This window comes from Aythya ferina, assembly GCF_964211825.1.
Source record: "Aythya ferina genome assembly, chromosome: 4".
Lineage (NCBI taxonomy): Eukaryota > Metazoa > Chordata > Aves > Anseriformes > Anatidae > Aythya > Aythya ferina.
The window spans coordinates 33,312,079-33,335,941 of NC_140300.1; the positions used below are offsets into that span (position 1 = coordinate 33,312,079).

At 40.5% G+C, this 23,863-nt stretch overlaps 1 protein-coding gene across 10 annotated transcripts in view; it reads right to left on the bottom strand.

Moving 5' to 3' along the window:
• Positions 1–10,530: 10,530 nt before the first annotated feature.
• Positions 10,531–23,863, bottom strand: part of TNIP3 (TNFAIP3 interacting protein 3) — a 70,163-nt gene continuing 56,830 nt past the window's right edge. For 9 of the 10 annotated variants that reach the window (XM_084518798.1, XM_084518797.1, XM_084518792.1 and 6 more), the window contains 3 exons: positions 22,730–22,888; positions 19,316–19,376; positions 10,531–11,430 (listed from right to left, as the gene is read on the bottom strand). In XM_084518798.1, coding sequence (XP_084374924.1) covers positions 11,399–11,430; positions 19,316–19,376; positions 22,730–22,888 — 252 coding nt within the window. In that variant the 3' untranslated portion in view covers positions 10,531–11,398. The remainder of the gene's footprint in view (positions 11,431–19,315; positions 19,377–22,729; positions 22,889–23,863) is intronic. The other variant, XM_084518794.1, reaches the window with a different exon arrangement.

Here is a 23,863-nt window from a genome sequence, read left to right on the forward strand (position 1 = left end):
AAGTACATGTAAGTGTATTCTCCAACCCCAGTTTCTCTGCCTACCTCTCCATACAGAACCAGTATTTATGGTCTGCGAACATCTCTACCTGCTGTGCCAGAGAACTCTGAGGAATGTTACTAAGATTACTGCTTAGAAAGCACCTAAACTAAACACAAGAAACATGCAGGCAAAAAAAAATCACAAGCCCCCACTTTCTCACTGAAAACTACATTTTCCTGTGGTCCACGTGTAGCTCTTCTTTTTCCCCTCCTATTTTGCTCAGGTTTCTGGGGATGACCAGAATATTCAAACCTGGGAAAGGAGGTCCCTGTGGCAAACATATATCTCCTCAGAGAGGAAAGCATTACATCAGAGACTATATGGAGCATTTGCACCAGGCTAACTAGCTAGGACAGGCAGAGAAAGCAAAGCCATAGCAGACCCCAGAGCAGCACTGAGCCAGATGATTACCTGAGGAGTGCTCCTTAAACCTGGGGTACAACAAGCTACACACACAGTTGCAACACTACGGTCTGAGGGCTACATGTGGTGCCAAGGTCTGCAGAGTTACTGCTGGAAGCAAGGCAGGAGCTGCACTGGTTAGGATGTAGTGCCTTCCTGCACAGCCAGTAGCCGATGCTACTGGTTGCCCTAGGACAGGTCCTGAAAAGTAAGGACACCTCCTACCCACAATAGCCCAGCCCAGGCATCAGTGAGAGAACAGGTTGTTCAGGGCCGTAGGGTTGCTTCCTGAGATCTGGGTATGCTGGATCAGCAATGAAAAAGGGAAAGGAAACAGCATTTTAAAACCAAGCAAAAGCCAAATACAGAGAGGGAACAACTCAGAAGCCATTTTCCCCATCACCATCATAACTTTTGAAAATTATGATACCACTTCTGCAGAAAAAGTAATGAGGTTTCTCTGTGAAACCATCACAAAGATGATGACCACATCATGGAAGTGACTCCACAAAAATCCCATTGCCAAATGAAGGGAAGACCAGCATCAAAGCACGCCAGCTGTGCTAACTCCAGCTCCGCCATTTTCAGAGCAATCATTCTCATCACACCCGGTGTCATTAATGACATTTAGTTTTATTGTCTAGATTAGCTGCCAGACCACCAGCTCATTTAAAACGTATTCCTGCTTTATGGATAGCATTACAGATTTCCTCTGAATTGACCTGGATCTGGATTACAAATGTCCTACCTTTTACATGCTTATCCCCTCCAAAGTCAATCAAGATACTTCCCAGAATAAAGTTACATACGTGTTTGTTTGAAAAATTTGTTGACCTCCAAAACAGAGATGAATCTGCACACCAGTGACCATGTTTTGCTGTTCTCATTTGGACAAAGTCCCTACTGACAAAAGCCAACAGATTGGACTCCATCTTTTGAACCTGCGACGCATATGGAATTACACTTCCTGTCATCGTCTTTGTGTATACATACATGCATGTGCACACATATTGCTGACATTTCACATTCTTTCTTTACTCTTCTATTGATATACAATTTCACAGATGAAATAACTACAAAAAATGTAAATAAAGCCTCAGCTCCCTACAGAGAGGAAAGCACCAGGCTTATTTTTATACATGAGGTTACACTATTTTGGTATACGCTCCCCAGGTAATACATATTCAGTGCTGAATACCAATGGAGCTTTCTTTCAGTGAAATGCTAGTATGGCCAGACTCGTCACTCTTACCCACATTTCTATCTGTCAGCCTTCTGAAAGACAACTGTTCCTACACGAAATGAAAAGTATGAAACACAGCAAACTTATGGAAACAATATGTGTATCAGAAAAGTATCTGTATGGTTTGTAGTATAACCCCTCAGGCAGGAGTTCATCACATGCCTCACTCTGCAAGACTCAGATCATGCAGACTAATAGTGAGAAAAAGCATTATCTGAGCATCCACTGTGCACAGTATTTACAACATCTGACCGCTCAGACGTCCTGCATTTATTCTTCATAGCTTGGCACACCCCCTCAGAAAAATAACACTAGTTCTGCAAGCTGAGGGACCAGAGATGGAGATGAAAGAGGCTCTGATATGAGCAGTGGACCCATGTCGTGGAAATCAAGGTTCCTAGGGACAGGTCTCACCTGGATGAGGTCTTGTGTGGATTGTCTGATGTCTAATAAGCAGAGTCAACAATGAGATTTCTTTGAACTAACAGTTTCCTCTGTCTTCTACCCACACACCTCTAGGAAGCTAACATCCTCGAGAACTCCTCACTTTCTATCAAATTTGAATGAAGCTGGCAAATGCCACATTTCATACACTCTCAGATACATCCACACACATAGCCAGCACAGTTTTGTAGACACTTCTTACAAAACCAGGCCAAGAGCATGGACCTCTGCTGCCTGGGCCTCTTCACCTCTGTGGGAGAAAAAGGTAGGGTTACAACTGGGTTTGGGAACTCCTACAAATAATTCACTCCCTCAGTAAGGAGCTTGTATCTTGCACAAGTCTATGAGCTGAGGAAATGGCCCAGGAAGCCCTTGGGGAAGCCAATTTTTGTATGGTACTGTCTTTCTTTTTCTGCACAGAAAAGGTGTTTAAATTGCCGGGACTGTTTTTTCAGACTTTTCTGAAATTATATAATTTAAGACACGTCCAGCCTTCCTAGTTGGGAACATCACTGTGTTACTCCAGCTCTGCTACAGAAGCACTGACCTGCTCCGTCCTGCTGAAACACCTCGCTCCGCGTGGGTGAAGAGTCCAAGGAGACAAAAGATAACCAGCAGCCATCTCCCAGCACAGTGTGCACAATGCTCACAAAGGTACAACAAGCCCTTCTGCAGCCTGAAGGCAAAGAGGATACTGTTGTTTAGCTTTGGAGGCCCCCAATCCCAAAAGGAAAAACAGCAATGGAACAACAGTACACTTGTGTAAGCAGGGCAGGCTGCTTTGGAGGCCAATTAAACTGTCCTAGTAAACTCAAAGTGCCCTTATAAAAGAGTAAATAAAATAAATGGAAAAGCACTTTTCCCTCACCAGCTTATAAACAGAAAGCAAACACTGAGAAAGCAAGCATGCTGGCAGCTTTTTGAGAAGCTGGTGGCAGGGAATGGCCTCTGCCTGCCCAGAACATGAAGCCTGCTTAGCACAGGTAAAATTTGGCAGGCTGGACAGACTGAAGCAGAGCCTGGTGATGCTTGAACTCCAGGTTAAAAACAAATTTCAAACAAAAATTCATTTTCTGTTACTTCAGTGCTCTGCCCTTAGGACATGGCCTCCTGACTCCTGCTATGCGACCTGGTTAAAAGTTATAGTAATCAGGCTCTGCTCTCAGGCTGGGACCAAGGTTTTAGTGTAAAGAGCAAGCACATTTATATATTTGGCTCTTACAATCAAACCTTCATACCTCAACAACTGTTTTGTATGCCTGCAACGTGAATACACAAGTATGCACATGAACACAAAGCTGAACGTGTTCACATGTGCACGAACTTCACAGCTTGCACACGCAGTCCTTGGACCACCTGGTAGCAAGAACCTGGGTTATCTGCATGCCTTTTTCCTGTAGATCAAGGAAAACCCGTGCAGTTTAACAAAGCCAGAAGCAGCGCGGCTCTGCAGACCCCCACTGCGTCTCAATGGACTCCAGGGGGTAAAAAGTCTGCAGAATTTCAAGCAATGATCTGTAGCAGTTTAAAGCAGCCTGAAGAAGTTAATGGTGATTTATACGCCTGCAACTGCAGTGTAATATTCTTGAGAAAGACTGACCAAGATGAATGACAGCTGTTTAGTGGTCCTGAAATGCAGCGCTTAACACTGACCCAATCTATTGTGCATAAATCAAGGTGCAATGCCTGAATCATTTTCTTTTCAGATGAAGAAAGGCTTATGGTCTTCATAAAATTAAGCTGTTTTAAAACAAAATTAAATACTGCTCATAAACAGTAGCGATGTTTACATACAGAAACTAAACAAAATTGGGCTGAATAGACTGAATGAATTGGAACAAATGTGAAAGTTGTAAGGGATGTTCCTTTCTTATTTAGGATCCTCCCCCTCTCTGGTACTGCTCAAAGGTTTTTTGTTTGCCTTTCCCACGTCTCTTATCTGTGCTTTCAGATACAGAGCGCCTCACAACATGCTATAGCTTGAATGTTTGCATTCATCAAGAAGAAAACTTTTATTAATAACAATTCAATTATTTGGAAAAGTTTCCTGCTGGTAGAACATTACCTTTCTCAGTTCTCATCCAGCAGGAATTTTGCTGTCCGTAAACCTCATTTGACTCACAAAATGCAAATAGATGGTTTGCTGCGACTCAAGAGTAAAGGACTTCAGAGGAATGAGCATGAAAAGTGGAGCCTGTCACAAGCATCTGTGAAACAGTAGGAAGTTATGGTAAGCTTGTGAATAGTAGCACTGTCTGAGGCTCCCCCTGGGAATACTATTAAATTAACAGCACATTCAGATTAATTGCTTTGTTTTCTGGAAACTTTCCTTTCAGCCACCCAACAGGTATCTTGTAATGCAGAACTGCAGTTCGCAGAGGTCACCAGATAATGCAATGGGTTTGACTTTATGGGGAGGTTTGCTGCTTTTGCAGCTTTTCCTTTGCTGTGTACCAAAGTCCTGCGTTATTAATTTGTCAGACAGAATTAGAAAAACAGCGACAATGCTCTGACTCAGCCACTCCCAAATCCTCAGGGGAGTCAGATGTCTCTTCAGAAGTTAGGAACAGTGAGATAACAACATCACACACGCTTTGAATTTTAATTGTCATCATTAAGGGTTAGGAACGATCCCTGCGAGCAACCAATTTTGCTGGCATTATTGGGCTAGACTCAGGCCTGGTTTTAGCTAACTGTAATATAATATTCACGCTTCAAACCTGATTTTAGCTAGTTCCTTTTCCTTCTACTGCAAATACATCACTGGAGTCTCCTTGTCTGGTATCTCCACCCTCACTAACATTTGTTATAATTCCACAAGGGAATTATAACAAGGAATAAAGCAATCTTGCCCTCAATACAGAAAATAAAATGGAATGGTGTTTTATCAGTTCAAAAGTGACCATTTTTTCTCCTGTACTGCCATAGCATTCCCTTTTACATTGAAAGCTGAAAATATGGGGGAATTGGTCTTCCAAAACTGTTTTGGTGTTTGACCAGGTCATTTATGCAGAAAGGATTTTACCTGAAATATTCTGCTCTTTGGTTGCTGACCATGATTTTCAATCATAGCTAGTCTTTCAGTTCAGCACATACAGTAGTGTTTCTTCTGGCATTTTATTTCTACAGATTCTATGCTGGATCTCAGCTAGAGAGGACAGGCTACACATGTGGCATTGGGGAGCAAAAGTGAAAAAGCAACCAAAAAAGACCAGCTTGTATTTCAATCTTCATAGAAGTACAGATCTTTCTTGATTTTTATCATAGTGAAATAATCTGGCTGATGCTTTATACCTAGCCTTAAGTAACAGCGTTAAGTATAATTAGTCAAAGAGATAGGTAGTTTTGTGAATAACTTGCAGAGGACCTGTGCACGTGCCAGTTCAGCAAGGTAATATTTCCCCATTAAAAGGATTAATTTTGGATTTGTACTGCTAAGAGATGAGATACAGGATGCCAGAACACAGGAATGCACAAAATGAAAACTTCTTCCAAGAAAACTAAAGCATCTCACTCTCTCTGCTCAACGAAGCCAAGTAATTAAATGAAACAAACCAACTTGGTGATGAAAATGCCAACCAAAGGGCTTTACTCTTTGTCAAAGCTATAACCTCTCTCTTGACCAGGTTATGCTATACAAGCATTCACAGCACACATCCTGCTTTCTGCTCCATCACATTTCCCATCTCCAAATCCTTTAGCCACAAGAAGAGCCCCACAGCTCCCTGGTCTGATGCCTCCCTCACAGTCTGTGGCTGGTGTGGGCCCTTTGCCCTTGCATGAGCAGCCCTGGAGCAGGAAGCACCTGGGTGTTCCCCACGTGCAGGGCAGGTGGAAGAGGGGCTGCTGCTGCTGTAAGTGAAAACGCAGAATTAGCCAGCATCCTGGCTCCTGGTGGGAAAGTGTTTTATTAATCAAAAAAATACTTTCTACCCTGTGGTGTCTTACATCTGTGAAAATCAGAGCAATTCTTCTGTCTTTCTCATAACAAAGTTAAAATACAGAAACTGTTTTTAAACCTAGATGATTTTTTTTTTTTTAAAGGAAGGGAGAGAAGTCCAACATGAGTAGAAATACTCTCTCAGTTCAATGCAGGGCAGTACAGACAAGGCCATGGCAGAACTTTCAGCTCCTTAGGGTAAGGCTGCATTCCCTATGCATTTTGGGGCAGCTGGAGTGGCTGAGCTTTGCTTGATTAAAGTTATTGTCATACCACACTAGCTTCTTCAAATTCTATTCTAGACTACAGAACACAGGAGGAGGATGAAGACAAGAAATGCTGGGCATCTCATAATCCTAATTTCCCCAAACGTTGAAATGGAAGCGGATAGAGCGATGACTGGGAAGGAGATTGGAAATATGACACGGAGCTCATGAAGTGCAAGTCTTCAGGTTTGGGGAACCAGAGCCAAAAGCTACTGTGCGTACTGTTATCCACAGCATTCATAACACATTTCTAGTTTTACTATTAATATAATTCATTTCATCTCAGAAGAAAACTTCTTCTTCTGAAATATCCTTACTATAATTCATGAAATTATATATAATAATGCAACACTTTGCATTGCAGAGGATAACACACTAATCCCTCCTGCAGGGATGGCATTCCTTGCCAGGAGACCTAGAAAACTAAGCCCTGAACTTCTCCTAGCAATTATTAAAAAACAAACAAGAATGGCACACCGGAATTTGTAAGACTATTACATGTAAAGAAGGATTTAGAAATCAAACACACGGAGAAGATGGGATGGGGTTACAGGAGATATTTGAAGGACGACAGAAATGTTACTGACAGGAAAAAGCTGAAGGCTCTGCAATAGCAACAACATCTTATCTTATAGGATGCATAAGCCATGCTCAGGAAGGCAAGAAGAAGGATAAGAAAGTGGGGCAGAGAGACTGAAACATAATGTGGGAATTGAAATTAGATGAAGGTTTATTTGGACAAAAAATTGATTCAGTAAAAGATCAAAACCTAGTGATCAGATTCAAGGATGAAGATAATGTGAGATTTTGCTTGCAATCTAACCAATCATCCTGAGCTGTGATATCTAGCCTTAGGATAGGATAGGATAGGATAGGATAGGATAGGATAGGATAGGATAGGATAGGATAGGAAATGTGTGTATTTGTTGAACCCTGGCTGCTTTGCCCACAGCATAATCATGAATTCACTTCCTCTTGTATCCAGAACTTCAGAGGCAATTAAAACAACTTCCAAATTTTACTAGCAATTTTTCCTCCCTGAAACAGATGACAGCCTGAGAGTAAGGAGGGGTGCTACTTACTGACATATAAACACAGACGACTTAACAATGAAATCTTCATATCATGGCACAGAGTATTTATGCATAAAAATAGCAAGAAATATCTATAGAGATATAATGGAATAAGCACTGGCATGACAGTCTCCAATAGCAGCTCACCCCTTCAGAAGAAAAAGGCAATTTTCAAACTACGTGCACTTTGACAAGCACAGCTTTTTAAATACCTGGGAAGTAAAGGAGTGGTAAATCAAAACAAAAAGCTTCATGTCCACAAAACAGTAGTGTCACATCTGTTAGCTGCACACACACACACACACACAAAAAAAAAAAAAAAAAAAAAAAAAGGAAATATGGGACAAAAATTCCCCCAAGACCCCAAGCTTTTAAGTACCTCATTTGCATTAATGACTTCATGAGTTCAAACATGTGCTCTTTTTTTAATGTTGGATAATTACTGTTATGGTAATCAAAACGTCATTTAGGGAACCCAGCATATCATGTTGAAAATAAAGATAATATTAGAAGCAGATAATTTAACCTGACATATGAAGACTTGCTCTCATTCATAGAAATGAAAATTTCTCCGCAGCATGTTTAGTACATAATACTGCAACCATGTGGAAAAAGTTCAGTTTAGAAGAAACATCTATAGGAACCCATGCCAAAACGTACCTAAAATGTTCTCACAGATCTATTATTTAGTAAAATTATTGCTACTAGATTTCATATCTTGCTGTTCAGAATCCACACCAATTTGTGTCAACACACGTGCTCCCACCAGAAGCAACGAGGCTTTCTGAGGACTGACTTCAACCAGCAAGGAGGTGCCTGGAAGCCCCCATCACCTTAACACACTGCACAATCAGCTTCATTATGGGTCTCTTCCTTATCATACACATCAAAGTTTACATTGATGCCACCTTTTAGACACATTTAACGTGGCAGTTGAGCAGCCCTAAGATAGGAGTCATGCTTCGGTTACACCAGGCCTGTCCAGCACCGATGGAGAATAAATGTGGGTGGGTCACACCAGCAGTGCTGCCGGATGAACAAAAAGCAGCAGGTGACATAGCAATCTGCATTCATCAGCTGCCTTGTGGGCTACAGTGGGCCGTAAGTCAGAGCCCTACAGTGAAACAGGAATTCTTAGGGCTAGAAAACATCCCTTTGAACTGCTGGCAGGTTTTGACAGAAGATCACTCTGTGCTTGCCTTGTTTCCCCAAGCCACCGTGAGAGAGAGGAAATCAGGGGGTACGACCCCAGGGTGTAGATCATTACAGATTCAGGTATTCAAATAAGTTTCTGGTCCGTTATTAAAAGAGAGTTACTCTGTGTGAATTGCTCCTTTAGCAATTTGCATAGTAATTCCAGCATTCCCAAACCCTCAGCAGTTCCTACAGAAAAAGAAAGGAAAAAGAAAAGGCCTTTCACAAACATGAGACATGTGCCCTTACTGTAAAATTGCCCCACTCACCACTGATAGGTAAAAACAGTGGAGAAAGCTAAACTGAAAGACTAAAATGGCAAATTTGGCAGGTGTTTGGAAAATAAAACATGGAAGAAAGATTGGGGAATGCCAGAAGATCTTTTGAAAGGTGCTGATGCCTGGTTTTGGCAAAGGCATCAGCACCTAGATGCAAGCACTAGAGGAAGGAAGAGTGCTTATTATGAGTACTTGAGTTGATTTCTAACTAGAATAACTCACCCCCTCAAACTTGTCTGGGTCACCGAAAAAAGCATATCCTTCAGGGTTGCTTGAGTCTGACATTGCTAATTCAAATAGATGACAGCACCTGCATTTGGGAAACATACATCATTGCAAGAAAATTAAGAGGAAAGGACTGTACAGGCATTTAACGTGCATTTAAAACCATGTGAATGTTCTATCAAATAATACAAGGGATACCTCACACTTAGCATGATTAGGATCTGTGTGAGTCAAGGTTTACAGTCTTGTGCCCAAGCCAGCCAGACATCAAAAGCCTGTGACTAGACCAGGGGGAGGGAAAAAAAGAAAAAAAAAAGGTAGCCCTACTGCAAGCTCTATTTTCTTCCAGTGAATAGCTCACGTTGAATCATCTGCTTGGGCCAGATAATGCCTGCACAAGTTGTAAGATAATGAGCTAAGCTCCCCAAATGGAAGGCGCAAACCTTTGCAGTGCATTGGGAAAACAGTAGAAATGAATGAAATGGGGGTTTGTTGCCTCCCACACCAGCCACACAGAAGCTGGTCTGTTTTGAGAAGGCACGGCGCCTTTGAGCGTGGGGTGCCCTGCCCACAACACTGGTCACCTGCTGGGAGCTGGCATTGAATTGGGTTACATTATAATTGGATTTTCCGAAGGCACTGCATTAGCATTTTCCATGATCTCACCCTTATTAGCCAAATCGCTAATCAGGAGTAGCGCAGTTACCCTGTTTGCTAGTTAAGCAATCTGCTGCTGTAGTGTCTGTAAGCCAACTTGAAATTCTCACAGCGATAAAAACTCCTCTCTGTCTTTCTAACAGTCTTGGGAGTGTGTTCTGTGGCTAATGTTGCAGTCAAACTCCAATTTTCAATAGCTCATGAAAAAGCAATGTCTCTCCAGAGATCAGTTCACTTGGTGCCTTGCTTCCTGATTCCTTACTATAAGATAGGAAAACTATTCTTTTCTTTGATCAACACAGGCAGAAGTAGCATTGCTGTAAAAATTAACTGCACAAAAATCCTTTCCCATGGACTCTTCCTCACTGTGTCCAAATTCAAATGCTGAACATGTTTAATCCTGTCAGGTTATTATTTTAATGCCTTTGCAAGCAGATGGGAATGGAAATACCTGTTCTAAACACAGAAATGACACGCAATCTAACTGATATCTCTGTCTTTGTACAGCTCAAAAGGCTGTTTGCATGGGAACTTAAAATCAGATGGACTACTTCTGAGTTATCAGGAGTGCACACAGGACACCTCATGAAGCTCATGGCACAAAAGTCTTTTCCTTCCTCCAGGTGGGTCCCAGCAGGTTCAGATACCTGCCTCTGAAAGCCTGAAGGAAAGACACAACCTTATAATTAGGTTATTGGGCAGCATTTGCTGAACAGCCATTCATCATGAATTTCAGATATGTTTTCATAGTCTACACACATTTAGATTTTGTTTAGAGACCCAGGTTTTATTCTTAGATTGGAGGTTATACAACAATGTTTGAATGCATTACAGTGGGATTCTTTATCAGAATTGTTTGGAAATAAAAAGCTGTTTTCACTGAGACATTAAACCCATGAAATTATCATTACTAAAACTGTATTGACTCAAATAAGTACACAGCAGAAAAAAAAAAATGAAAACAAAAACAAAAAAAAGAAACAAAACAAAACAAAACAAAACAAAAAACACAACGTGACTATGCTTTCCATACAGTTTTTGAGCCAAATCAACAGGAGAGCTGGCCTGGAGTCAGAGTAGAAATACATGTAGGTACATTGTACCTGGCCTAGCATCAGTAGTACCCCAATCACAATTACACAAATGTGTTAAAACAGTGAAACTCATTTCCTTTTTACCACACAACCAGGGAAAATAGTACATAATTCAGGATGGTACATCAAGAAATCATTCCCAAGAATCAAATAAAAACAACTAGAATTCTCAAACAGAAAATATCACAACACTATTGGGCTGGAAACTCTTGAATTCAAACCAGATGTGACTGCCTTCCAAATCCCCAGCAATAGCTGCATCTCTTAACATAAGGCTTTTTAACAGATCCTCATAGCCAGCATAAACAGCATCTTCAGAACAAAGGGCAGTAATGCTTCCAGCAGAGTTTAACTAGATCCTGAGGATCACCAGCCTGAATGATCTGCTTTCCTATTGTCCTTGCAGGCATTTCACCAGGCATAAATAACATGTACCAAAGAGATAAGGAGCTAGGGGCAAAAACACAGAACAATACAGAATAATGAAGTTGCACGATGCGCTTGCAGACTTTGGTCTATGCTTCTCCAGGTCAGAGGATGTCAGCGATGGGCTCCTTTCTCTGAGGATGAATCTGCAAAAGTAAATGAATACAAAAGGTTTTGACATCGAGAAATACAACCCATTTATGATTAATTTCCTTCTATTTTCTCTCTCTTCCTCCTCTCTTGGAGCCAATACTGCATATCCTTAAAGCCTGTCATCAGCCCAACAGAAATGGCAGTAAGTGTGAAGCAGCAAAAGAGTGCAAGGACATCCTACAATGCACTGGTAGTCTCTGACTCTTAATTTCAATCTAGTCCTGAAAATTCTTGATACAGAGCAAACAGTAGAGTCTAATCATAACCTACAGCCCCCAGGTAAAATATTTCTAGACCTCCAGAAAGAACAGCTGACATTCAGCAGTGCTCATTAGGAATGCATTAGCAGTAGGTGTACCCAGGAGAGTACATTAAGTATGACAGAGGGAAGAACTAAGCAGTACTACAACTGTTAAGTAGGTGTCTGTGGTTCAGATACGTGTTTGATAGTAGCTCACTCAAGCTAGGAAAACAAAATATGTTTGAAGAAAGGAAATATACTAGCGCACACACCGGCACTCACAGTACTTTGCTTACAAGAGAAACATTAGGAGTGAAATACTTCCAGCAGGGACCTGATTTTGCCTGGGAGAATTGCTCTGCAGCTACTACACAGTAACACCATCCTTCACTTCTGAACACACAGGGCTGACAATACCCAAATGTATAGGAAAGAAAACTTGATCCAAAAGGTCCACATTTGTAACAAGCTGCAGTACTATGTGAATTGGTGATCTTGGTTACATTTTTCCTTATGGGTAGTTTCAGAGCTAAAATTCATGTTATCTGTTCACAAAAGCCAGGAAGAGCAACAATTAGGAGACTGGTTATTTGTGCATCATTAAGGTATACACGGATAAAAGCTTCACACCAAATGTCAGAATTCACGTAACAATATATTTTTTTGAACAAAAACAAAAGGACTGGGATATTCATACATTGAAGGCAGAAATACAGTGAGATGTTCTTTAATTATTATTATGATCCAACACAGAGTTCCCATGAGCAAAAAGTCTCTCTCCCCCTGAGACAACATTTTGCGGTACCCAGCAGGTGTCAGAGCCTAGAATGCTTCACACTTAGAACACAGTTCTGTGTGTTTTAAACAAAGTAAGATCTAGATAAATCTTGGTAAGTTGTTTGACAGAAATAAAATGATTAAATCATGCTGCTGCTAAGATTGTATATCCTGTTCCTCCTCACGAGATGCTTCTGCCTGAAAAGTAAGAAGTATCTGATCACTATGTGAAGTTGACTTTTTTAAAGCAATACTATTTTTCTTTTTTTTTTTTCTTTTTTTTTTCTTTTTTTTTTTTTTCTTTTAGGAACTTCTCATGTTACTGGGGTTAAAAATTATATGCATACAGAGCAGCATTTCTTTATACTGCACTAGCAAAAATCAAGTTGTATCCGTAGAAATCCTGGAAATAATCACATATGCATTCCCAGTGGGATGGCAAGCTACTAATTAAATATCTGTCCTGACTAGTTGGGAGCAGATATTTCCTAATGTAATGTATGCACTGAAGATGGGCTAAATACCAAAAATGTTTAGGGTTTGGGTTTTTTTCTTCCAGGAAAATTAAGATGTCAGTTATTTTTTTTCTGTTTGGTTTTCATTGAAGATCTCCACAAATTATTTTCCAGTTTTACATTTTCCCCTCCCTACAGATGTCATTATTTTCAGTGGAAAACCCCACACTTCCCCCTCTTCTTCCAATTAGCTGTAATTATAACAACATTAGCCACAAAGTAGGTACCTTGAGGGCAAAAATCTGGAAAGCAGCAGAGCGTGGAAGGGAACAAGAGATGATATTATAATGAAAGTGGACACATTGTGCTGCTTCATATGCTCATCTGGGCATCCCCAGGGCTTTGCAGGTTGATTTCTGCTTTTCCTAGGCATGTCAAGATGAGGTGGTGACCAGCTGCTCTTGCCTGTCCCATCACCTCCAGAACTACCCCTTGAACTGAGAGGTAGGAGAAGCACCCCGTTTTGGCTTCTCCCTGTGCCTGGCACAGCTGGATCCAAAACTAAAATGTACAGTTCAGGAGAAAGAAATCCAGTAGTTGTAACAAATGTTTGGAAAGGGGTAACTGGGGTTCTTAAACACGTGTACTGAGACTCTTTCTGCCAAGAAAACAAATACAGTAGGATTAATTTTGGAAGTAAAAAGGACATGACATGCCAGTAGTTGCAGCATGTAAAAGGGTTCTTGCTCTGAGTAGGCTTTCTGCAATAAACCTCTTTTCCAGAGAATTTTCATTAAAAAAATGGGTTCAGGGAAAATCTCCAAAATCATTTTTTTTTCCAACTGTCTTTTCAATTTTGTGCAGTTGGATAAGGAAGTCAACACTGCTTGCCAAATAAAGTGACACTAAGTACACTTGCTGGAATTCTTTCTGCCTTGTTCCTTAAAAAGGAAAAGAAAAAGAAAAAATAAAAATAAAAAAGAGAGGAAACTAGCTCCAGCAATGCTGAGTGACAAAGCACAGAGAGATTTAGGAGCAAATGTCCCTCCAAAGGCAGTGCAGCTGGCAGAACAAGGCTAAGCTGGAAGGATTTGAGCACATTATAGGAGAAGGCTTTCCACAAAGCAAAGTACCTGGGGAGGGAACGGCCCAGAGGCAGGCAGAAAAGTTAACCTCTCCGAAATACATCTCCGGTGCAATGAGACATCTCCCCTCTTCCTTAATCTCTACCCAACTCCCACCGCTTACCATTATACACTGCCCCTCTCTTTGTTGTGGCCTCCAAGCAAACACTTTCGCAGTTTTGGAAGCCGGGTGATTTCTCCTCACCTGGCCCCACAGACCAGCAGTGGCCCCCCAAGAACTCCCCAGCCTCGCCTGCAGAGCGTGGCTGGCCACAACGTGGTCCTGCCCATCTCTTCTCCTCACCTACTTCAGCTGGACTATTTCATGTTTGCGAAGACAGGGAGAAGAAACATTTATGCCCACAGACAGACATGCTGAGCTCTGGTATGAGTTATCAGAGTTCTCCAGTGGTTTAACAAGCGATGCAACACAAAACTTGCTGATGCAAACAGGAAGAACAAGCTAGTAAAATCAGATTAATAAACTTGAATACAGCCCACACTCTCCTCCTTGCAACCACCTGTTGAATATTTCTGGATTCAATCTGAACCCCAGCGGTGGAGAACTGACCTCTTGACAAGACAGCCCCACGGAAGAGTGGGAGGAGAGGAACCAGGTCAAGCCCTCACCTCTCTGCAGCCACACAGAGAGCATGCAGCTGCATCCCACAGCGTGGCCTGGCATGAAAACAACTTCAGCCCGTGGGCATGCCTTTAGTACCTACTGCGTGGAACACATCACCTCACTGAACACATAATCAAAAGCAAAAACCTTTTCTCGATCTTTTTGGAAATTATATATCACGCGGTTAGTAAATCTTCACTGTCCCGTGCAACCCCTAGCAGGTCAAAGCATCTCCAAGCTCCCGAGTTTACCAGTGCGCTGTTTAACTTAGGAAGCCCATCAAAATTGTTTCTAAGGTCCCAAAGCCACTATGGTCTGAACGGTTCTTTATTAATATTTAAGTAAACTCCCTACAGCCAGAGATGTGTTTTTATAAAACAAGTTGAGTGGTCAATACAAAGTATCCCAAAGATTATTACAGTAGCACAGACCTCTCTACCTTTGCTGCGAGGATTTGTGATAGAGCCATTTTGTGGCAGCTTTGTGCCACAATACAAATATTTCCAATCCACTAGACAGGCAGCTTTTAGACACCAAAGCCAAATTAAACCACCTTTTTTGTTGTTGTTTTGTTGGTTGACTTGTGTATTTTGTTGTTGTTTGTTTTTGTAGAGAAATACAATTATTATCAGTCAGGATAGTTATTAAACTATTCTTACAAGACAGGACTACTTTCTTCTTATCTTACATACACAGTTCGTACCCCTCACTGATGCTAAAAAACGTTTTATTTTTTTCTGGAATTCTCTCTTGCAAGACAATTTGTCCCAGGAAGCTCTTCCTCCTGTTTCTGACTTTCCTACAAGAAGTCTCATTTCTTTCAGGTCAGCAAAGCAAGAACAGTTCAATTACAGTTTACCTCGTTTGGGCTTCCTCCTCCTATTCTGTATCATCATTTCCCCTTAAATTCTGAGGTCCTGCATCTTCCCTTCTACTCTCCCTTTCTCAGATGGGATTACAAATTTTAGTTATTTGTCTCTAAAGATTTCTATTTTCCCTGATTCGTTTCCTCATCCAGGAGATTCACATATGTTGTCTCTTGCTACTTTTAGAGTTCTTTACAGCCACAGTTACCAGAGTTGGAAATGTTCATTGCTTTGTCCTTTGAGACTGACTATAATTTTCTCTGGGGGAGCATTAACTTCTATTAAAGAAGGTATTTCAAAAATAACTGTGAGGAACCATGGACAAATTAAAAAAAAAATCGAATTAAGTAATTTAAATTGTGACTACTGAATCAAAAATATAAACAAAGGCCAAATATAATCCACAGTAGCTACTTCTGGACCACAATGTGTACAAAGATTAGGGTATTTTATTTATTTTTATTTATTTAGGTGTATGGATAAGTAAAAAATTTAAGTAAATACAATCATAAATGCCTATCAAGATTCCTAGCTGTGTCACCTCCACATGTGTGCACACACTGACCATCACACTGTCATGTGCTATGTGAACAAAGACAGGGGTAAGATGCTCGAGCACGTTCTTATATGAGCCTCTGAATTGAATTCAAGGGCATGCTGACATGATTTCAAGGCTGAGGACTGGTCTGCCAAGCCATGGCACCTACTTCTGGGAATAACTACCTCTCTCTATAGGGTAACTTCATTGTACTGCAAGGGTTATGGACCCTTCTTTTCACCCAGACTAAATCCCTAAATGTCCCATAGACACTTAGCTGCAAAATGCAGAGAGAGATGACTTCACTTGCAAGAAGCAGGTGAAGGTGCTTGGAGCAGCTCTGAAGTACATTAGTCAAAGAAGCAAGGCACGTCACTGAACCTCACTTAGCTGACACATTTCTGAAAGAGGGAGCTGACGCAGCCCTGCTTAGTGATGTTCACTGCTTCAGACTCTGAACAGACAGGTTGCTGTTGTTTTGTTTTTGTGTTTTGTTTTGTTTTGTTTTGCATAAAGCCATATTTCATAGATCAGCAGTAGAACATTAAAATTGTAACTAAATTAAAATCACTAAGATACATTCGTCAACATTCATCACACGATCTTCGCAAACTTCACTTACACCTGTAAAAATTCCCCACACCAATGTTAGCATAACATAATCACAATACCACCACGGATGGACAATTTACACACACTCCACCTCTCGTCTCTTCACCACATTAAAACAACACAAATTTGCCACGATTATTACACCCTCTGACAATGCTTCGCTTTGGTTCCACTTTGACCATAAAGCTAAACCACAAGGATTTCATTTAGATAATTACGATATCTTACTACAGCGGAACGAACACCTCTTGTTCATTCTCGTTTTGGAGAGGCTTAGTGGGAAAAGGGTAGAACATTGAGGCCTGCGGTTTCTGGTTGTTGTTGTTTTGCCCTTTTCCTCTCCTCCTTCCTGTATTTTGATGAAATCATTTCCAGGCTAATTAGAAAGGTTTCATACTGAAAGTGCCAGATACAAACTACCACAGCACTGTGAACGTTCAATGCCACAGACAACACTGCTCCTCAGGCCTGTCTGTAAGTGATTCTCTGTCAACCAACAAAACTTAGATGTGTGAGGAAAATAACAGACAGGTGTAGAAACCTTGGAAAACAGGGGATTGGATGGAGAGCAAATAGTAGGAAAGCTCTGTGGTGATTTTTTTTTTTTTTTTAAATACATTTCAGTAATTATTCTTTCCCTATATCTATGGAAATAGATGTGATCTTTACAAGCAGAAACACAAACTAGGCAGGAGAGATGCAACAGCCCTTTAAGAAAGCCTTCTCTGAACAGGGCAGCAGCTAAGAAAAGTGCTGTCAGGAATGCTGCCACACATGCTCATTTTAAACTCACCCTTGCAATTTGCATTAGTCCAAAACAGAACAAAGAAATTGGAACAACGTTAAGAATACTTTCTTCATGAATTCCTGGAGTTTGTCTTTAAAACCTTTCTTAAAACAAATGACTTGAATATAGACTTAACATAGGTGACTACAATACATAAATCCTGGCTAGTGCATTTTAAATGATTGTAGAAGGTGGACTTCTCCGTGATCAACAGCTAATAAAAAAAATCTCCATTCTATTATCAAAAATAAAAAGAGTAAGAGTCTGGAAGACATATAGGCGTACCCTATGCTATACACAACATGATGATGGTACTTGCTGAGGATTCCTTTTGATGGTCACTAAAAGAGAAAGAGAAGAAAAAAGTCTGAGTTTCCTAAACGCTCTTCCACTGAGGAAGAGGTATTTGGATGTTCTGGACAAACAACAGTAATAGAAAAACAAAGCATGGATTTAAAAACACTTTTGTTTTTTTTCAGGGAGACAGAAGTCAAGTCACTACAATCAAGCAGTGTGAAAGAATTCTCTTTTCTTCATATTCCATAAGCGTACTGCCCTGGACCACAGCTGCAGTTGGTGGCTGGACTTGTTTCATACACTGGTATAAACATCCTCTCAGTATCCTCTGGTGCAATAAATCACTCTGAGTTCAAGTGGGAGGAACTACAGAATTAATCTCCTGGCCTCTCTTGCAGTCACAGCTCTACTTTCCCTACAACCACATCAGAACCCTCCAAGCAGTTGCCATGTATCTATGTGAAGCTTATTCTCCATTTTGGCAAGCTACGTTCCCACCCTACCCTCTCTTCCCTGCAAATGTAGAGGACAACAAACAACGGAAGAGTTCCTCTGTAGCCATCTTCTTCTAGTTACAACACAACTTTTGGTGAGGACTCCCTCCCACCCCATGTGGTGTCCACTTGCACCGTGACATGGCACCCAGATGGAGCACACATGCTCCCACAGCACACACGAGTGAACATTGCTGATCCCCATGCACTGCACAGGATGATGCACTATTCATCTGAGATGGTATCACTACAAATGAGCCATGAGACATTAGAACAGAGCAAAACACAGAACTTGAGGTGCCATGATCTTTGACTACTTCTGAGAAAAAAGGGGTGACTTTGGGAAATTTCTGAAGACAACATGAAGGGACAGATTCCCACCCAGAATAACATCACTTTATCTTTGTGCTCTCTGGCATCTGTCTTTTGACCAGTCTGACCCAACTACTTTAAAACACCAAGGAATTTAGCATGATTTCAAACCTAGGTACAAATACTAAATGCTCTTCCTGTTTTCCAGCAGATAGCTTACACCAACACTTCAGCAAGAAATTATTTTTGTCCATTTAAACAGTCATTTTAAGACCAGGCACCGTGAACTACCAAGGCAGATCTAGAACAGCAACAGGCATTTTGCCTTTAAAGTGAAATGATGTCCTAAAACCTGCACTTTGTTACCAAGGGCTTCTAAAACCTGCTCTACCCCAGCCCCCAGGTTCAGCCCATCATTAAATTTAGTCTTAGAGCAACAGAAGCTCTAAGGAAAACTCTAAGGATATCTATTCTTTAGGACTCTTACTAGGCAGTTAATGAGGTAAATGTACGATCCTTTAATGTGCAATAGAGATAATTTACAAATTGCAATGAAGCTGAAAGCTCTAACGCGGATTGTATTACATTAGAAACCTCACCTGTGTTGCACATACACCAGCCTCAGCTCTCTGAGGCAAAGCTGTCACGTAAGCCCTCAACAGATAAATAGGCAAGTTTACTATATAACCCTCAAAGGCCCTTATTTTAAAAAGCATATTTAAAATATGCTCTGTACAGCTGTTGTCTTACCATTTGCCTTGTGCTGCACATCTGGCGGAAACTGGTCAGGAACATACCACTGATAGTCTGGCTGCACAGAACAATAAAACATTATTACAGCAATATAGATTTCATAGACACTTCAAACAAAGGAATAGTGGCATGTTAAAAACATAATTGTGCTGTGAAGCTTTTTGTTAGTCATGCAAAAGTAGTTTACAAAAATTTTATATTTAGCTTTATGTTTCCACTGATTGAGTCTTTTCAGCTTGCTTCCTTTTTTGCAACATGGTTTAAATGCTGAACTGATTTAAAATATTGGTGTAAGCCTTTCTAGATCCCCCAAATCAAAACAAACATTAACAGAAACAAATCAGGTTTTAAAAGGGCTTTGTAGTACACTACTGCTAAAACAGACTAGAAAATAATAGCAGAAATCACATTTTTAACTAGCTCTATCTTCTATATTTAGGAAGCCCAGAGATATCTGACACACACACCGACCTAACAGGTAAAGCTGTTCCAGTTTCAGTATGGATAAACACAGTTTTTTGCATGATTTGATCCTTTGAGTAAAATTCTTTCCCTTCTCCCTTTCCACAGATTAGCATTTGTGTTGCAATTACATTAGCTGTTATCTAATAACTTCTTGAAAGTATTGTGGGATGGAAAGGTTCCCAATCTTTCTTCTAAGAGGATGTATTGGGAAGGTGATGTCCATGCAGGCATAGTTTCATCCAGGGAAATCCTTTCTAGCAAGCAACAGCAAGGAAGAAAGAAATATTGCAATACAGTTTATACACTGTGGTAAATAAGTAGCACATTGCAACTAAATAAACAATTTTGGGACCAGACATTTCAGTTGAAGCTCTATTAAACCATCAATTTGGTTTGAGTACATGCAAGCTCATCAAATTCCAGGTAATTACTGCTTCAAATTAGTTAAACTGGGAAAATGATTCTTGTTTTGCAGAAATTGCTCTTGACAAAACCCTGAGTAGTCCCAAGGAGACTCTTACACACTTCAGCTTGTGGGGAAGAAATTTCATTGACTTCTAAAGAAGTTCTGCCTAAATTAAGGCAGCAGGATGAAGCTGTAGATATAGAAAACAGATTTAACTTTTATGTATGCTGTCATTTGCAGTTACATAGCAGTAATTGCTATCCTACACCGTTAGGATAAAGGAACTATCCTATCTTCACTTAAATAATAACGTCCACATGAATTACTAACTAATTCTGTGTTTGTGGGCAAACAAAACACACTTTGATACAAAGCCAGACTGTGCTTTGCTTTATGCATTTTTTCCACTGATGGCTTAAAATATACTTATTTGCATTGCTCTTCTGAGTTTCTATTGAATTTTCTGTTCTCTGATCCACTCTTTCATACATACACAATGCAAAGCTGAATGAATTTCAGAGACAAGAGATGTATTTCATGTCAGACTAAACAAAAACGTTTCTACTGACAATGTAAAAGGAACGAAAAGGTGCAAGATATAAAAAGATTGAAAAAGCAAAAGCACAGACTAAACACACAGGATTACGTATGTTAACTCAGGACACTCATTAAATTCTAACACCTTTCTTCATTGCTAACAAATTGCTCAGGGAGTTATCAAAAGCTCAGAGCAGCAACACTGCACTCTCACAGGCGAAGAATTTCAAAGAAAACTCAGAATGAAACTGGGAGTTACAAAGCAACCAGTCAAACTGACCCCAGTGCTCCAGCAGGAATGGCAAAGTTGTAAACCCAGTGATCCCTTGCAGAATTAGAAACCCAGATGATGAAAGTTCAGGGGGAAGAGCCAAAATAATCTGGGACAGAGTCCAAATTGCAGCAAAAAACATTCTGCGATACTTCCAACTCTGATAAACAAGCAGATAAGCACACTCCTGGACTTTAGAAATGATTCGTTTGACCACAGCTTTTCAAATGGATTTCTGCAGTCGGAAAGCCTTATACGTGTCTTGCAGAAACTAAGCTGTAATTTCACAAATAATGAACATCTTTTGATAGGCAACAGCTTTATAGGCAGAAATGACATTCACCATGTTTAAATTTATTCTCACTGGTTTTGAACAAGCACAGCCTACTTGTTAGATAACCAACAGCATTTCAAAAATGTCGGTATTTTTCTTGAAACAGATAACTCATCCTGACATAACCTGCCCTAAGGCAAAGGATTCCTCTTCATGCCAAGGAAGACAGGACCTTGTCATGTGCCAGGAAAAAATTAAAATTTCCCACTGTGTTAGCCATGCTCAGATATAACTTCCACTTACGCTCTTTTTTTTTTTTTTTTTTCTTTCTTTCTTTCTTCCAACACACGGGCTTGCTTGGGAAAATTGCATTCCTAAAGCATTCAGCCTGAGTGCCTCACCCTCAGTAAACCTCACTCCTCACATAATCCCATTTCACATCAGAGTACCAGAAGGAAGATACTACTCAACACAAGCAACAAAATCTGGGGCTTCACCCTTAGAGTTGAACAACAGCATTGTGCACCCTGCCACAAGCTTGTCAGCATGTGGGAATGTACGGGAAACGTGTGTTTGTGCAGCCTGCCTACAGGGGTTCTGCCTGGTGGTAGGACAGTTGTATTATCCGTGAATACAGAAACCGTAAGTGAAGCACGAAAGTCATTTTCCAATAATAGAGCCAGAGACACAAATACTCAGGGTAGGACACGGAAATAAGACATTAGTCAACAAGCCTTCTTCAGCTGAATAGAGGGAAGAGAACAGAATAATGCCAACTGCAACTAGATACCCAATTGTGTCACTGTCATTTACTTTGTATGCCCAGAACTGGGCTCCAGCTAGAAAAGGCTCTGCATTTACATGTATGTAAATTAATCTAAGAAACCAACAAGAATCCAATCGAACAACTTTCTTTTTTTTTTTTTTTTTAATTATAGAATGACCAGAAGCATCATGGAAAACAAATGTATAGTCTCTTTTTCTTCTTGCGGTTTTATAGATGAACAGTTTTTGCCAAAATAAATTTAAAATATATAATAATACATACTTAAATTATAATTTATCATCCAAATATTAAATTGCTGCATTTTTTCCTCTGTGCACAGATTTCAGTGGGTTATGCTTCAGTTGAGACATGGCAGCACTCTGTGTGCAGTTCAGTACCAAAGACACAGGAACAGCAAAGAAAAGAACAAGCTTATAAAAGAAAATCATCATCTGGGGGAAGACAAACATGAAAGAGAGACTGTACAGAGATCAGAAAGGCTCTTCCAGATCTAGAGGTAATTCTAAAACCAGTAAAAAAAACTTGACCTGGCACCAAAACAAGCCAAAAAAACAACAGATTTAGTAACTGATGAGGACAGCAGTGTGATAGCACCATGTTAATTCTTCTGTGGTCACCACACTGTGAGAAAATCAGTGCCCCTGTGAAACTGGAGAAGGTGGGAACCTTACTGAGTGTTGCTGTTGTTCTTGTGCCCTGCGAGACATTGGATGTACTCGTGGATCTTGATAGTGAAGAACCAACCCACAGTTCCCATAATTAACGCATGGGGAGAGAAAGAGTGGAGGTGGGTAAATGGGTCTCTCAGACTGTACCAGGAGGTCTTTTGTCTGTCAAAAATTAAGCAAAGCAAGAAAAAAAAATACATTACTAGCAGGATATGACAACCAACAGTATCCGCATACAAATTCATTGGTGAAAAGCAACAGGGAAGAAAATCCCCCTTGTCAGCATTAGTAACAATGCTTTCAGTTTAGCTTCTTCAGACTGTTCACAATTTTAAAAGCATTTAAGAAATTTGACTTTTCTCATGCCAGATTCTTGACACCTTTTATGTTAGAAAATATCTTTTTTCAATATGTGGCAAGCATATTTCTGCATGCTTTCCATATTCAAGAGATCTTCATTACACATTAGTAACATTCAATGGTTTGAAGCAGAGCTACATGTGGACAGGCATTTGCATAACAAGAAAAATAAATAATATTGGTAAAGGACCAAAGTCTATGGTCTTGAGATTTGGTTGTGCCTTTTCTTAGGCTTTCTGAGTCCCAGTAGAATTAATGGGAATTTGCCTAAGGACAGAACAAGGAGGAATGAAAGATGAGTCAGAACTAAATAATTTGACTTAAGAAAATAAACTAATAAATACACTGCATGGCTCCTCTTGTATTTAAAGTACTTCATAAGCTTGTTTAATCACATCCCAAAGCAGGAAGAGACAAACAAGATGCTCCCAAGTGTACGCTGCCAGTGCCCCAACTACTCAGCAGCGGCTGCCTGTGTGTGTACCAGTGCCTCAGAAATTCCCTGTGATAAAGGCTACATGAAAAAGGAGGAACTGAGCAGGGTCAAATACTGTGGAACATCTGATGCACTGCAAATTCACACCGTACTGGTCTCTCTCATCCATCCATAGCCACAGATAACTCATGGAATAGATTTGGGCCAGCAGCTGAAGCTGAACACACACACAGGACAGCTTAAAGCCTGGTACTGAGCCTCTGTATATAGGTGAGCCTCAGGTACAACTCGACTAGCTTCCATCTCCTGTGTCAACTAGAATACAGCAGCAAGTCCCAGCA